The 15304-nt window shown below is 44.0% G+C and overlaps 3 protein-coding genes and 1 long non-coding RNA gene across 4 annotated transcripts; 3 read left to right on the forward strand and 1 right to left on the reverse strand.

Moving 5' to 3' along the window:
- The first annotated feature begins 62 nt into the window (after window positions 1-62).
- Window positions 63-2140, forward strand: Pex5 (peroxin 5). Its single transcript, XM_001354705.4, has 2 exons — window positions 63-180; window positions 245-2140. The coding sequence occupies exon 2, from the start codon at window positions 330-332 to the stop codon at window positions 1986-1988; it is 1659 nt and encodes a 552-aa protein (XP_001354741.2). The 5' UTR covers window positions 63-180; window positions 245-329; the 3' UTR covers window positions 1989-2140.
- MED18 (mediator complex subunit 18) lies at window positions 2123-3098 on the reverse strand. The gene is made up of 3 exons (XM_001354704.4): window positions 2876-3098; window positions 2527-2813; window positions 2123-2466 (listed from the first exon to the last, which is right to left on the reverse strand). The coding sequence occupies exons 1-3, from the start codon at window positions 2998-3000 to the stop codon at window positions 2225-2227; spliced, it is 654 nt and encodes a 217-aa protein (XP_001354740.1). The 5' UTR covers window positions 3001-3098; the 3' UTR covers window positions 2123-2224.
- Window positions 3099-3158: 60 nt separating this feature from the next.
- Window positions 3159-6976, forward strand: Gcna (Germ cell nuclear acidic peptidase). Its single transcript, XM_001354703.4, has 5 exons — window positions 3159-4897; window positions 4963-5301; window positions 5357-6005; window positions 6080-6337; window positions 6410-6976. Exons 1-5 carry the CDS (start codon window positions 3277-3279, stop codon window positions 6702-6704), a joined length of 3162 nt encoding a protein of 1053 aa, XP_001354739.2. The 5' UTR covers window positions 3159-3276; the 3' UTR covers window positions 6705-6976.
- Window positions 6977-7063: 87 nt separating this feature from the next.
- Window positions 7064-9366, forward strand: LOC117184789 (uncharacterized). The gene is made up of 2 exons (XR_004470260.1): window positions 7064-7477; window positions 7844-9366. It is a non-coding gene; the product is annotated as an uncharacterized lncRNA (long non-coding RNA).
- The last annotated feature ends 5938 nt before the right edge of the window (window positions 9367-15304 follow it).

Genomic DNA, 15304 nt, shown 5'->3' on the forward strand with positions numbered 1-15304 from the left:
TCACACAAAAACCTCTAAAACTATGGAAAACTTCATATGATGATAAAAATGTGTTTCCAAGTTTAGTTAAAAATCCACATGACCAATTGTAGTGGATCGTTGAAAAACATTTAATAAATTCCAATTTAAATAATTACTTTGGTCAGTGCTGCAAAGGGACTCAGTTTAGTATCAGTATTGGTAAACGCTCCGTTCTCCGTTGATTACCAATCTTTTGTGGACATTTGGACTTTTGCTTTTTCAGCGGCCCCCGGCCTCCTTAGTTCTTATCTTAGAAGAGGGAAGCAGTTACGTAGCATCATCCCCGATATCCTCCAGTAAGATCCAAGATGTCGTTGCGTCCACTGGTCGAAGGCGATTGCGGGGGAGTCAATCCTCTGATGCAATTGGGCGGCCAATTCACCCGCGATGTGGCCCACAAAGACGAGGGCTTTGTCCAAAGGCAGTTCGAGCGGGGCACCCGTCCCGATGAGCAGCTCATCAATGAGTTTCTCGGCCAGGTGGCTGCCCCTCCGCAATCCTTTCAAATGGACACGTTGCTGCAGGAGATGCGGGACATAAATATTAATGGGACGCCCCAGCAGCAGCACCAGGCCGATCAATGGAGCCAGGATTTTGCTCGCGGCTTGGCCCCTCCACTGCCCAACAAGATGATTCACATGCACCCACAACAGCAGGAGATGATGCACGCCCAGGAGTTCTTCGATGAGCCATTGATCACCAGCCAAAACTTTATGGCACGACAGCCGTACATGGCCATCACAGCTCCGCCCCAGCAAGACCCCTTCTTTGACTCTGCCATGGAGACCATAATCACAGACAACCTACCCAGGGCCGCTCAGGGGGAGTCCGTGGAGGACTGGATCACCGACTATCAACGCAGCACCGAACAGAAGGAGCAGACAGCGTCGAACTTTAATGAGAAGTTCTGGCAGCGCCTGCAAGACGAATGGCAGAAGCTGGCAGAGGAGAACGAGCATCCCTGGCTCTCGGAATACAGCGAGAATCTCGATGCCTACAAGGAATACGAGTTTGCCGAAGAAAATCCCATGTCCGAGCTGGAGAATGCGTTCGAAAAGGGCAAAGAGTACCTCACCAAGGGTGACATTCCCAGCGCTGTTCTCTGCTTTGAGGTGGCCGCCAAAAAAGAGCCAGAACGCGCCGAAATCTGGCAGCTGCTGGGCACCTCCCAGGCCGAAAATGAAATGGATCCACAGAGCATTTCTGCCCTGAAACGTGCCCTGGACCTTCAGCCGGATAATCGGGAGGTGCTTATGGCGCTGGCTGTGTGCTACACCAACGAGGGATTGCAAAATAATGCTGTGAAAATGCTGTCCACCTGGCTGGCGGTGAATCCCAAGTACCAGCACTTGATAGCCGCCCATCCGGAGCTGCAATTCGAAGGCACCTCACTGGCGTCGTCCCTGATTGGGGCCAGTAAACTGAGAGATCTTCAGCAGATCTACTTGGAAGCAGTTCGTCTGCATCCGGCCGAGGTGGATGCTGATGTGCAGGAGGCCCTGGGCGTGCTCTACAATCTCTCGGGTGAATTCGACAAGGCCGTTGACTGTTATCATGCCGCCATTCAAAAGGATCCCCAGAATGCCAAGACCTGGAACCGTCTGGGAGCCAGTCTGGCCAATGGCTCGCGCTCCGTGGAGGCCGTCGAGGCGTACCAACATGCCCTGCAGCTGCAGCCGGGCTTCATCCGTGTTCGCTACAATGTCGGTGTCTGCTGCATGAACCTCAAGGCCTACAAGGAGGCTGTGGAGCACCTCCTGACGGCCCTCACCATGCAGGCCCATACGAATGCCGCCCGGGAGCTGCCCAATGCGGCGATGGCGGCCACCAGCAGTGGCCAGAACCAGATGTCCGAATCGATTTGGAGCACTGTCAAGATGGTCATCTCGTTAATGGGCCGCAGCGACCTGCAGGGTCATGTCAGCGACCGCAACTTGTCTGCACTCAACGAAGCCTTCAAGGACTAACGAATATGGGGACTACAAGTCCATTCCTTAACTTTTTTTATGTACTTTAAAATTACCGGAAGTAAGTCTTCGTTTACATTTCCACCGGCATCTCGGAGAGTCGGAGTTTATGTTCTATTTCGATGAATCAGAAATTAAATTGCTGTCTTATATATTTTTCTATGGATTAATGCGTTAGCAATTAAATAAGTGTTAAAAAAATTACAAAATAGTCTTCACATTTATGGACATTAGGCTTAGGGCATGGACCCCAGACGCTTGTAGTCAATCTTGTCGAGCTGCACCAGCGGCTTCAGTTGCTCGGCAAAAACGCGCATCTCTTCGCCGACATTCTCCTGCCCCGTGGGCGCCACCACAGAGAGCTCCACAATGTAGCTCTGTGAGATTGGCTCATTGGCCATGTCCTGCTGCTTGCCGGGTATGATTTTGATGAGCTTCGAGACGGTGATCTTCATGCGGCCCTTGCGAAACATGTATCCTACATGGTATACATTGGAATATTACTTTGCTTTAGCGCTATTTCTGTTTGATCACTCACCCTTGGCGATGTATTCGAACTCTAGGCGAAACCCCATTTCTGTAAGGAACTCCAGAATGCCGTTCGTGCAGGCACAGTCCATGCAACTGCGCACTAATGTGGGGCGACGTTGGTCCACCTCTGGCTGGCCGAGGTAACGCATCTGGAAGGGAGCGTCCCGGCCCAAGGCGCGACGCACACGAAGCAAGAGCGGCTGATTGGAGTTCGGTTGCCGGAGACTCATGCACACCTCCAGGTCATGAAAGGTCTCCGGCGATGTGTCCACATTATCGCAGAGGCCTTTTAGCCTGGTTAAAGTTCAAACATTTCAATTACATACATATATAATTGCTATCTTTTGTGTTCATACCTGTGCATTAGATGTTCGACGGCCGAGTCCAAGATGGACCCTTGCAGCAAGTACTCAAGATTGGGTAGAAAGCGGTTGTTCAAGGCGTGCGACAGCGACTCGCGGGCCGAAGAGACACTAGACATGGTTCAACTTTAAGCTTAATCCTTCTATATTTCACTTAAAAGCACAAACCAAGTGAATTTGTTTATGTTTCAGTGCTTCAGTTAAGTGTTGGATAGGACCTAGTTTTATGGGATTTGGCAACACTCCACCGATAGAAGTTATCGATTGGGAAAAATCAACGCTGGACTGACGCGGACTAGATTTGTATTTGTATATTTTTGTACTTGGGTAATTGGCGATTGCATTTTGTGCATATTCTGCTGAGATTTACAGTTAAGTCGAACGACGCCAACAAAATGGCGGATCAGAAGTATAAGTTGTTCAGTACGGTCGACCCCAGCAAAGTAAATGTGCCCTTCAACAAGAAATTCGCCAAACTGACGCTATCCTCCCAAAAGAGAAGACAACCACAAGGCCGGGAAACCAAGGAATCAGACCCAAAGCCTGAACCAATTGTAGAGTGTGAGAATCCCTTGCTACGCAGTGACTCCAGTAGCGACCACATTGACATGGGCCAAAAATACACTCCCAACGATGACGCCGAGGAGACGCACCTCGATATCGAAGGCTCCGAATATATGGAAGCTCTGCATCTGAGTGGCGATGGCTGCACACAGCCTGGACGCAGTCAGACACCCGTGGATGTGGAGGCTCTAGCCACACAGGTGACCAACTTGACAATGGAGCCCAAGCCGCTCAATCCGGAAATATCCATTTGCATCTCATCTACGACAGAGGAGGAAGCAGATGATGACGATGATGACAATAGTGCCTCGTGCATTACTATATCAGACTCCAGCGATGATGAGGCCGCACCACCGGAGAGCATGGCCGTGAGTGATCGTACACCCGACACTGACCTAGAGCAGGAACCTATCCCAGCTCCTATTTTGACCAACGACCAGGTCCAGCGCATTGAGGCCTTTCTGCGCGACGTCTCAATCGAACGTCGCGAAATGGGGGACAAAAAGTTGCCGATGTCTCCGTCGCCCCTGTCCTCCGCCCAACGACGTTCTCGGCTGGCCGATGCTGACACAGAGTCCATGGTCACAACCGACGAGGACTGGATGCCGCTTGAGCAGCCCACAAGCCCGTCCACGAGCAAGCGGTTGGCCCACAAGGAAACGGAAGTGGCCAGCTTCTCCTCTAAGGATTTAGCCGGACTGGACAGAAGCAAGAGGCTGGCGGATGCCGACACAGAGGCGAATACTCTCAGCTCACAGAATGCGCCATGCTTGGACAGCAGCAGGCGTCTGGCGGATGACGACACCGAAGTAAACACTCTCTGCTCCCAGGAAGTGTCCGACACATCCTGCTGCCACGACTCGGCGCTCAACGAAGATGAACCGATCCCCGATGAATCGGTCGAGATCCCAGAGACATGCAGCGAGGGCGAACCAACGCCGCCGAGACCGATCTCATCCTCCACATCATCGGGCGAAGAGGCTCCTGTTATCAAAGTGAACAGTATCAATATCTCGGCCAAGATTAACATAAAAATACATATACCAGCCGTGGAATCGAGCTCAGAAGATGATGACGACCAGTATCCATCACCAAGGGCCACCCAATCCTTGCCAGCCGCTGAAGAAGTTCATCACGAACAGCAGCAGCAGGAACAGCCACAAGATCATCAGCATCAAAAGTCGATGCTGTCAACCAACGATGCTTCTGAGGACGAGCAATTCCTCACACAGGCCGAGAAGCTCTTGAATCAGCTTTACGGAAAATCCTGGCAGACTCCCGATGTCATACGCACCCTGAAGCGATCCAGTGGCAGTGGCGGCAAGACAGCCCCCCTAAAATCGAGGAACTTTAAGATTCCAACAGCCGCCACAACTGTTAAGAAAAAGAAGGAGCGCCCTGCGCCGCGTGTGCAGCGACTAGAAGAGAGTGTCCTTGCTGATTTTAGCCAATGTAAGTGAAGCTGAAACTTATCTTAACTCGCAACGCTTAACTCTTTCTTATTGTGTTGCATGTAGTCAAGCAAACCCTGCACTCCAATGAGACCCCATTGAACTCCACTCGCTTGCCGCAGCGTGCCGTCCAGACCGAAAGACGTCCCCGTGCCGCCCGGTCACAGCGCCCAACCCCCACAAAGCCCAAGGCACGCACCAACCATGTGGATGAGGACCGCTGGCGTGCCTTGATTGACTCTGAAAGCGGTACAGATGCCTCCGACGACGAGGACGCGGATGCAACCTTCAGCGGCAGTGAAAGTTGCAGCGATGACGAAAGAAATGGAAAGGGTGATGTTACCTACTTGGATTTGACCAAGGCCGAGGTCGAGGTGATCAGCAATCCCGACATGGATTCTCAATGTAAGATCATTGGGATCTAAAATCAGATCAAATACTAACATTGTAATTCCAACAGCTCCGAAAAATCATCGTCGCCTTGACGATATTCTCCGCTCATGTCGCGCTGGCACAAAAGCCAAGCTCCCTGCTACGCCCGCAGAACCCACCACTGACACCGCCACCGCCACCGTCACGCCCACAGTCCAAGCCCCCATACGACGACGGTTGTTCAAACCGAACATTGGCTACGAGACCGAAGAAGAGGCCATTGAGATTGTGAATAAAGCACGTGAACTGGATATGCTGGAGGAACTGGAGAATGACTATCTACCGCACACGCCCGTCTATAAGCGCCTGCAACAGATGAAGAAGGACATGGGAATAGCAAAGAACACCAATGTAACGCCCAAAGCCAGCCCGATTCTGAAGCTGTTGGCACCAAAAACAGCACCCCCTAAAGTGATCTCCCGGAAACTGAAAGAGCAACCAAAGAATAACGAGGGCAAATGTAGTTTCCTGAAATCGCTGGAAGGACAGGTCAGCCGAGAGTTCAGCGACAAGGAGGCGCTCTTCTATCGGGAGAACTTTGCCAAAAACAAGGAGCAGCTGGCCGAGCGCCTCTATAAGATGTTCAATGCGGACGTGTTCAACAATGAGCTGGACGTGACCATCACGTGGTCGAAACTGCTGCGCAACACGGCTGGACGATGCATGAATAAGAGAAAGTTGGTTTCCCGAAGCCACGCATAGCCCACGAGCTGCCTCTAATCGTTGGCTTTGTTTTTTCTTCAACCTTCAGGTTCAATCAACGGATCAGCGTGGTCGAGCTCAGCGTAAAGGTGCTGACCACAGCGGACAGACTCCGCTGCACGCTCATCCACGAGCTGTGTCATGCCGCCACCTGGGTGTTCAACGGTGAGGGTGGACACGGCCGTGTCTGGAAGAACTGGGCCAATCGCGCCAACAAAAAGTATCCAGAGCTGCCCGCCATCACGGTCTGCCACAGCTACAGCATTGAGTTTAAGTACACGTATAAATGTGTAAGCTGCCAGCTTGAGTAAGTTTCGTGGTCCATTCTCTGGTTGCTGTAGCTTATTGATGCCATCGTTAATCGTTAATCCCCTTGCAGCTCGCACGCCCACTCCAGATCTCGCAAGGTGGAGAATCTCCGCTGTCGTCTATGTCGCGGCCCAATCACACTGTTTCTGAACAAAAAGGACAAGCTTGGCAATACCGTGTCGAAGCCGGCGGGCGAGGCCAAGGGCTTCGCCAAGTTTGTAAAGGATAATTTCAAGAAGTACAAGCAGGGCAATGTCCCGCACAAGGAAGTCATGAGCCTTTTGAGTGCGGAATATGCCAAGCAGAAGGGCGATAAGGACAAGGAGCCGATGGCTTCAATCGTCACACTGACACTAGACGATTAGTACCTTCATCTTTCATCTAGCAGGAGACTAGATCATCTATCTATACCTACATATAACTTTTAATGTATATTTTTTAAGATAAGTTTGAAAGGAAACCAAGTTTTCGCTTAAACCATCCGCTTACATCATCCCCGTTCATTCCGAACAAAGACTCCATGAAAAACTACATACATGAATCTGTGAAAACGATCTCTTAAGTCTTGAAAAAGTTGAGTACTGGCCATTGCCGACATGAATTAAACCTAAAAAATGCATTTGTTTATGAAATGAGATATGTTTATATGTACTTATACTCCTGTACTCCTCTATTCGCTTTCTACACAGTGACAAATAGAGAAAGAGTGAGAGAGAATATCAGTAGCCCCTGTCTCCGCACCCTCACGAAGGCGCCTAGAGTTGCGGCTATTATGAAGGAAAACAAACAAAATAAACATAGCCGGCATAAGCAAGCATAAATATGAACGATGAAAGGAGGCGACGTCCCCTCCACTCAGCGGCTCTCTCTCAGCAGATTCCCCCACCCTCGACACACTCACCGCCAAAAGCGGCAGAGCACATATATTTTGGGGCTTTGTTCGGAATCAAAGAACGAAACAAAATCAGTCTAGTCGCAGAACCAGAATCGAACGGTTCTGTTTTTTTCTTTTGGAACCAAATCTAAAAAGGAAAACTCTGGAGCAATGTTGCAGGACGCGACAGGTGTCGAAGTGGAAATAGAGCCGGGCCTTGGGTCGGACAAATAGATGCACAGCATCTTTTATGTTCATAATTATGTAAGTGTTGAGTGTGTGCAGTGCAGTAAAGTGGCATTTAGTAGAAGGCTCGAAAATGTGTTAAAAAAAGAGTGAAAATCAAATCGAATCGGTCCTAATGGGCCAATACAGAGAATAAATTGGGGAATGTGGGCTTCCGATGTCGCCCAACGAGTGTAGAATTATGTGAATTATGTTCTGGGCACTGGGCAAGGGTTCTATCAACGAGTGATCAAAGCGTTTTATTTTATCCAACAGCATAAAGAGATCGAGAGCAGAGAATTAAGAAACAGATAAATTAAATTGAGTCCAAGGTGTACTTCCCAGTGAATAGATTCAAGAATCTCCACAAAGATTGAAATCTACAGAATTACTATTTATTTTCAGAATAATCCCCTTCCCAAGAATGGACGATGAAACATCAATGCGGAAACATACTAAGTACATAAAATACATAACAAATTGGTGACATAATTTAGTTAAACCCTATACCATAACAGATAACATATATTAATAATAATGGTTCAGAATTGTATAATTGCATATATAGTTAAATATGCGACACTCCAGTTTAAGTTTTAAAAAAGATTTATTTATTTACTTAAACTTAGCGCACAATTGTTAGTTAGTTTCTCCGATGATGACTAATGTCCGATGTCTTAAACGGAATTAACTTTGTTGAATTCTCCGACGGTGTCGGGATTGACGTTTGTCTTGAACAGATTAGATGTAGACTATTTATATTACGATGCTCGGATTGGGATTCGGAGGCGTTGGCTTCCGCTTCTACTTAGGTGATAGAGTACGTGACTCGATCGGTATGTGGAAAAGGCGGCTTTTGATGAAAGGCTTCCGCTGCGTAGGATCGGTGTTGCATTACTTGGGGGTGGCTGAGAATAGGGCCTCTGATTGGTGAGCTAGGATGGCTTGGTTCTTGAGAATCGATTAGTAATTGATCTCTGGAGGGTGGCGTGATTCGGCATCTATTGTTTTATGTTCGACTCCTAGCTTTGGGTGTTTGTTTACATTGCCGGCTATCGGCTACAAGTGGTCCACTTCGAGCGTGGTATTGTTTATGCGATTCGAGGCTGAGGGTGTTGGATTGTTTATATTATGTGGGTGCAGGGTAACAGACATAGATAAGGGTGGACTATAGATATGTCCCTATATGTAGTTAAATATCCGCAACACGATTTTAAGTTTTTAAAAAAGATTTTATTTCACAACTTAAGATCTTTATGTCACAAGATTTATAATGAATTTCCCGACTTAACTTTATGTATGCTTGTCTCAAACGGAACTGAACTCTATTGTTGGCTAGTTTCTGGACGTGCCTGGACCCATATTTGGGGATGCGTTGGCTTTGATGAAAGGCGTTTGCTGCTGGCGATCGGTGTTGCATTGCATGAGGGAGCTAGGAATGTGATACTCCTTGGTTTTATGCCTAGCTCTGATTGGTTCTCATGAGTGGCATGATTCTAGAAAATCGAATTCTTGAGGGTGGCGTGATTCTGGCGTTGATGAATCAATGGGGACCATTGTTTAGATTAGGGGCTCTAGCTTGGAGTGTGGGAAGAATCAGTTATTGATTCTTGGGCGGTGTCCTGTTACTTATGGTTACGATGGGGTGTATAGGACGTAAACATGATGTGTATGTGAAGTGGAGAGTTATGGATATGTCACTCCCCCAACGTTTGTTATTAGCCTGTCCCTAGGCGATTACCCTCGGGCATAGTGACGGGGTGTCGAGTATGACAGTTGAGGTCGGGTCTTCTTCCTCTTCTATTGTCGGGTTTATGCATTTTACAGTGAATGTCTTAGGACGTTTCTTAAATTTAATGGTTACATGCATAATTATAATTATTATTGTTATAATGAATGCAAATATAATTATTGTTTGCAATACATTATACAATTTTGTGTTTTCTATGATTGTATAGGAAGGAAATACTTCTATAGTGAACTCTTTGTTTAGGCTATTTTGGTTTAATTTGGTACTTGGAAGATTCCATGCTACTAAAATGTTTGGTTCTATATAATTTACTTGAATGTTCTAATCTGTTTTTGTATAAGGGAATTTTGCAGGTTTCTGTGGTATGATGCCATTTATGCAATCGTCTTTTATTATTTGTCTAGTGTCTTTATTGAATATATTATTTTTAACAACATTATATTCTTCAGATGTTATCTCTGTTAAAATATTATTGTTTTCATCTGGATAGGGAATTATTTTGTATAATGTGGTGTTAATGCTTTCGCTTGGAATATCGGAAACTATTAATATTTCATTGGAATCTACTTTTAACTATGTTGAAGTTTTGATGTGTAATATTTTCTCAGAATTTATATGTTTCAGGTAATCTCTATATTCTGTCCGGTAGACTGTAGGACGGTGAACATTAGTAAGATTATAATCTTAATCATGTTGTAGCTCCGGATTCCCAGTACTCTCTTCGGGTACTCTGCAATTATCGTATTTATTTTTTTTAGATTTTTTCTTTCTTTTGAATTTCGTTTTATAGTGGGTGATTTTTCTCCCTCTATTTTTCTCTTCAAAGTGCTTTTCGTCTACCTGCCTAATTTCCCCTGTTCTTTTGAACGGGTTGGTTGTTTTTGCTTTAACTAGGGGTGCATTCTTGTAGCGTGTGTCTACTTCAAAGTCAATTCGATCGTTATTCAAATGATTGATCTTCCTAACTTTATTCAGTTGGGTGTTATAATCTGGTAGTTCGGCGTACAGGAAGATATCAGCTGGGGATCTTTTTGTAGTATTATGAACCGTTTTATGGTTATAAGTGTATAGAATTAACTCGAATTTTGTGAGCTTGTTTTCTATGTTATCCTCGCTTGAAATGATTCTTAATTTTTGACGTTTTCCGCATTCAGCCGTGCCTTGCAATGCTACGCACATAAAAGCTGAATCTTTGTCGGCTTTGATTTGAATTGGTTTTCCCATCTCGTTAAAAACTTTCATGATGGCTCGTTTTACTTCAAACCAGTCACGACTTTTTACTTCTACAAAAGTGGCAAACATCGCCTATACGTCAATTCATGATAGGAACTTTTGGTTACTTATTTTGGTTCAATATCTCTGGTGTGGTTTCGAATGCCAGCTTTGTATTTCTTTTCTCTGTTTTGGCGATACAACAAGCCGGACATTCGTTTATGATGTTTTGGATTAGCTTTTGATAATCTGTGTAATAGGATTTCCCTCTTCTCAATTCCAGGATGGAGTAATCCGTTATGATTTTTCAATATTGTTTCTTTGAATTCTGCATAATGTTGAATATCTAGGAGTTTTGTACTTTGCTTTGGTTATATTGTTTGAATTAATAAATTCCAAATAGGCTTTTTATTATGTGCTTCGCTAAGGTGTTAGTCATTTCTTTATAAGTGATTTTAATGATCAGTTTGTGGATATAGCGAATTGTTTCTACCTTATCTTCATTGCCTTTTATTAAATCAATTTGATGATTGTAATAGTTAATTGGTCTTTCAGTGATAGCAATGTAATTTTGGGTATCTTCCTGTGCGCTATGTTCCGTTGCTCCAGCGCTATTAGAAGCTTCTCCAAGGAGATGTTCATTAATCTTTACCCTTGATAAGACATCCGCTACGTGATTTTCCTTGCCTGGTGGGTTTTCTATTTTAAAGTCGAATTCTTTTAGTTTAATTTTCCATCTTTGCAATTTCATATGGTGCTCCTTGAGGTTGTTCAACCAAATCCAGGGCTTATCGCTAAGTATCTCGAATGTTCTGTCGAATAGGTATGATCGGAAATACTTGCTGGCCCATACGATCGATAATAATTCCTTTTCGATGGCTGAATAGTTTATTTCATGTTCATTTAGGGTTCTGCTTGTGTAGCAGATCGGTTTATGATCCGCTCCTAAGGCTATGTTACTAGCTTCGGTCGTTACTGTAAACATTTTGTCAAAGTCTGGAAATGCAAGGATAGGGTCTGAAGTGATGAGTACTTTTAGTCTCTGAAATGCCTATGACATCTCTTTTCCTTAGTTTGAGTGTTTGATGTGTTGTTGTGCTTTGTTATGTTTGCAAAGTTAGGAATCAATTTCCTGTAGAAGCAACACAGACCTAAGAATGACTTTATTTGTTTAGTCGTTTCCGGTATTGGAAATTTGAATATGGCAGAGATTTTGCCTGTATTTAGTACTATTCCTTCAGTAGTAACTACATGACCTAGGAATTCAGTTTCCTTTTTCATGAACTCACATTTATCCATTTGTAACTTCAAGTTGGCGTCTCTCAACTTTCCAAATACTCTTCTTAGTGACAACAGGTGTTCTTCCAATGAGGTGAAAAATATAATGATGTCATCTAAGTATACGAAGCAATCCTTGAAGATTAACTCTAGCTCTAACTCTAGCAGATTGTTCATACATCTTTGGAAGGTAGCGGGGGCAATGGTTAGCCCAAAAGGCATACGAGTGAACTCGTAATGTCCATGCTTAGTGGAGAACGCAGTTTTTGGGATTCATCTAGGTTCCATGGGTATTTGATGGAACCCTTTTGCTAAATCGATTGTCGTGAAATACTGACATTTACCTAGTTTGTCTAGGATTTCATCCATTCTTGGAGTTGGGAACTTGTTCTTAATTGTTATTTCTTTTAGACTTCTATAGTCTACTACCATTCGGTATTTTTGTTTTCCTGAAGCGTCTATCTTTTTTGGAATCATAGATATGGGCGGGCAGTAAGGAGAGTAATTCGACTTTCGAATTATTCCCTGCCTGATCATATCATTGATTTGCTGGTTTACCTCCTGATCATATATCTGGGCCTATTTGTATGGTCGTTTGTAGACCGGGACTTCATGTTGAGTCTTGATTTCATGCTTGATTGTAATTGTGAAATGCAAATTGTCACCTGCTCTGTACTGCACGTCTTTAAACTCGTATAACACCTTTTTAAACTCTTCCCCTTCCTCATCGTTTAAGTGTTCGAATCTTAATTGACAATATTCCCTTAATTCACTGTCTAGAGCGGAAGCGAAGTATTGATCTCCTTCTGGAGATGTGTCAAGGCACTTGTGTGCGATCTTATCTTCTTTTGTAGAGGGATCAGTGCACTTGTGTGTGGTCTTGCTCTCTTCTCTTCTTCTCACACTCCACTCTTCTCGATTAAATCACTAAATGCTCTTGTTCCGTACTTTCTTAGCTAGAGTCTACAGATGTCTACAGGGTTAATTGCACGGCGTAGGTAGATGGAACGAAAGCACCTCCAAAATATGCCTTTATCTAGATGTCAAATGTCACAGAATTTCTTGATCAGATCAAAAATATTGTAACGAATGGGAAATCAAGTAGGACGACTATATAGTTGTCATGCCTTTTACTAGAAATAGTCAGTCGGAGCTCACAGTTTGTTTAGAACGGAACCCAAATTCTCTCAGTAAAAAGCCTTCCTAAACAACTCTCTCAACCCGAAAAACAAACTCTTAGAACCGTGACAGTATTTAAGTATTTTCGAAGTGCTTACAAAATTTGAATCTGCTTCAACATGGCTGAATACTCCTTGTACCCAGAGGAACGGGAGAAGCTGGACAAATGGCTCCAGCAATGGGACATCAAACTCGACTACCGATGTCGCCACCAGTTCCGAGATGCCATGCCCGTGGCGAAGCTTGTAGAAAAGATTCACAATAACCTTGTGGATCTCAGCATCTACAAGCCCTGCACCAGCGTGGCGATGATGCGAAACAATTGGAAGATATTCAAAATTCACGTGTTGGATGGACTGAAGATAGGCCTATCCGATGTGGATTTGGAACACCTGGCCCTGGGCACCGAGGGAGCAATCGATCAACTTCTCTTCTGTATAATGTACACCCAGTACGAAAAGCTTTGAGTTGATTTTAGTTGAGGGATTTTTCCATTCGAAATAATAAATTACTAGTGGGAACTACTTGAACGAATTCGGTCATTACATTTATCTGCTCATGACAAGAGGCACCAAGTATTTTTGAGACTTTGCAACACCATATTTAAGGTTTAATCTGCGATTCTAAACGGGACTTTGGATCCAAAAGTTCTTCAATGTTTAACACGTAAGACGTATTGTCTTTTACGCTTGATTCTATTCCTCCCATTTCGAAGGCTACCATTGAATTTTGTAAAGCATAGTTGATTTTTGACTGATGGGGTTCTGAACCCGACCTTGGTTCAAAGAGTTTTGGAATCCTTGATACATTACAGGACAGCATTATGGCTGTTATTACGATTTGAGGAACATAAACCAACAAATTCGGAGTTTGTGGATCATAATTATGGTTACAATGTGGATGATAATTTTCGACATTTTAACGTTTTGCTTGCTGTGGTTTTGGATGTTCTTTAGTTATGTTCCTTTCTATAATATTGGTCATAAAGGCCTTTTTGAATTCGTTGATCAATGCTGCTTTTGGCTTGTACCAGGTGTTCGACGGTACCATTTGTGTCCGCCATTTAACTGTTCTTCAATAGCTCCTAAGATGATTATCTGTTGACGGGGTTCTTCTGTTGGGTGTGTATACATATGTATATTCCGTAACTCTAAATTCTGATGATTGGTATGGGGTGTTTCTAGATTGGAGTGTGGGAACGAGTTGTTTATCCGTAATTTTGAGCCTGAAAGAAACAGAAATATGTAGTCCTAAGTGATAAATGTTCCTAAATAAAAGATTAAGATAAAATCAGAAGAATATATGTATAGAAACATAGATACATATGTACCTAAAGATTGTTAAAGCCTCTACAGCCTCTAAAAAATACCCAGATTTGAAAAGCAGTAAGTAAGTTTAAGTAATGTTTTAGAGTAAACGTCTAACTTTATTGATTAATTGATAATTCAAGTAATATAATGAATACATATGTTAAGCTTAGTGATTTAACGAAAGAAAGACAAGTACATATCTGTTACTGCCCCTCCGCGGATCACTAAAGACAAACGTATCCTACCCAACCTTCCTGATGACCAGCCAGCTCTCTGTTGCCGTCTACGAAGCCCGTCGCTGTTCGGCATAAATGCTGACCAGGTGCCTCATGTGTGCTTCCAGGCTCCCACTCCACCCAGCGGCCAATTTTGATCCTAATGAGAGTGTCAACTCGACTATCTTGGTTCTTACTCTAAAAGCTACAAATGGGTCCTTGTGAACAGTTCTTATCAACGCAGCTTGCCTGACAAGTTCGAGTGTATGAGACATTGAGCTAACGTATCAGATAGCAACAATCTGTTCCCATATCTATACTCGTACCATTCAAGGATCAGCTTTTCTTGTGCTCAAGGAATGCCCGATCGTTGTAAGCGATATACGATTCGACAGAACTAGAGATACCAAACACTTCTCTTCTAACGGCATGATGACCAAGAAAAGTTCCTTTACTGACAACAAAATAGAATGAAGTCAGTAGATTGATTTTTGCCAAGGAACACATTGAGTTGCCATGGAATAAATTAAGTGCAGGTCGGACGAGTCAAAAATAGTTTTCTATAATGCTTCAATAATGATTTGGGTGAGTTTTTCCTACGATTTGGTTTGGCTGAAAATGTAACGGATTATCTTTTATAGGTTAAGACATTGATGGATATGATGGATGCTACCTTCTGGCCTCGGAAAAAATAGGCGAAACACACCAGTAAATCTGCCAATCAACTTTGGCAATCTTTGAAAAGATCCTACAGTTCGATTTCTGTAAAGGAATGCCAAGATTGGATTAAAATTAACTTTCAATACTCGTATATAAAGGACACTCTCAGGCAGTATTAATTAACAACAGTCTCTTGTGAATTATCTAAAGTTTTTGTCGTTACCACACGCTGTAATTATTTTAGTTACTTGGAAAATGAAAA

This window comes from Drosophila pseudoobscura, chromosome X (genome assembly GCF_009870125.1).
Source record: "Drosophila pseudoobscura strain MV-25-SWS-2005 chromosome X, UCI_Dpse_MV25, whole genome shotgun sequence".
Lineage (NCBI taxonomy): Eukaryota > Metazoa > Arthropoda > Insecta > Diptera > Drosophilidae > Drosophila > Drosophila pseudoobscura.

Coding starts and splice junctions, on each gene's coding strand:
- Gcna (XM_001354703.4), top strand. CDS start 3,277: ATGGCGGATCAGAAGTATAAGTTGTTCAGTACGGTCGACCCCAGCAAA. Junction 5,302..5,356: donor TCCCGACATGGATTCTCAAT/GTAAGATCATTG, acceptor TAATTCCAACAG/CTCCGAAAAATCATCGTCGC. Junction 6,338..6,409: donor TGTGTAAGCTGCCAGCTTGA/GTAAGTTTCGTG, acceptor ATCCCCTTGCAG/CTCGCACGCCCACTCCAGAT.
- Pex5 (XM_001354705.4), top strand. CDS start 330: ATGTCGTTGCGTCCACTGGTCGAAGGCGATTGCGGGGGAGTCAATCCT.
- MED18 (XM_001354704.4), bottom strand. CDS start 3,000: ATGTCTAGTGTCTCTTCGGCCCGCGAGTCGCTGTCGCACGCCTTGAAC. Junction 2,814..2,875: donor GTCGAACATCTAATGCACAG/GTATGAACACAA, acceptor AACTTTAACCAG/GCTAAAAGGCCTCTGCGATA. Junction 2,467..2,526: donor GTTCGAATACATCGCCAAGG/GTGAGTGATCAA, acceptor TATACCATGTAG/GATACATGTTTCGCAAGGGC.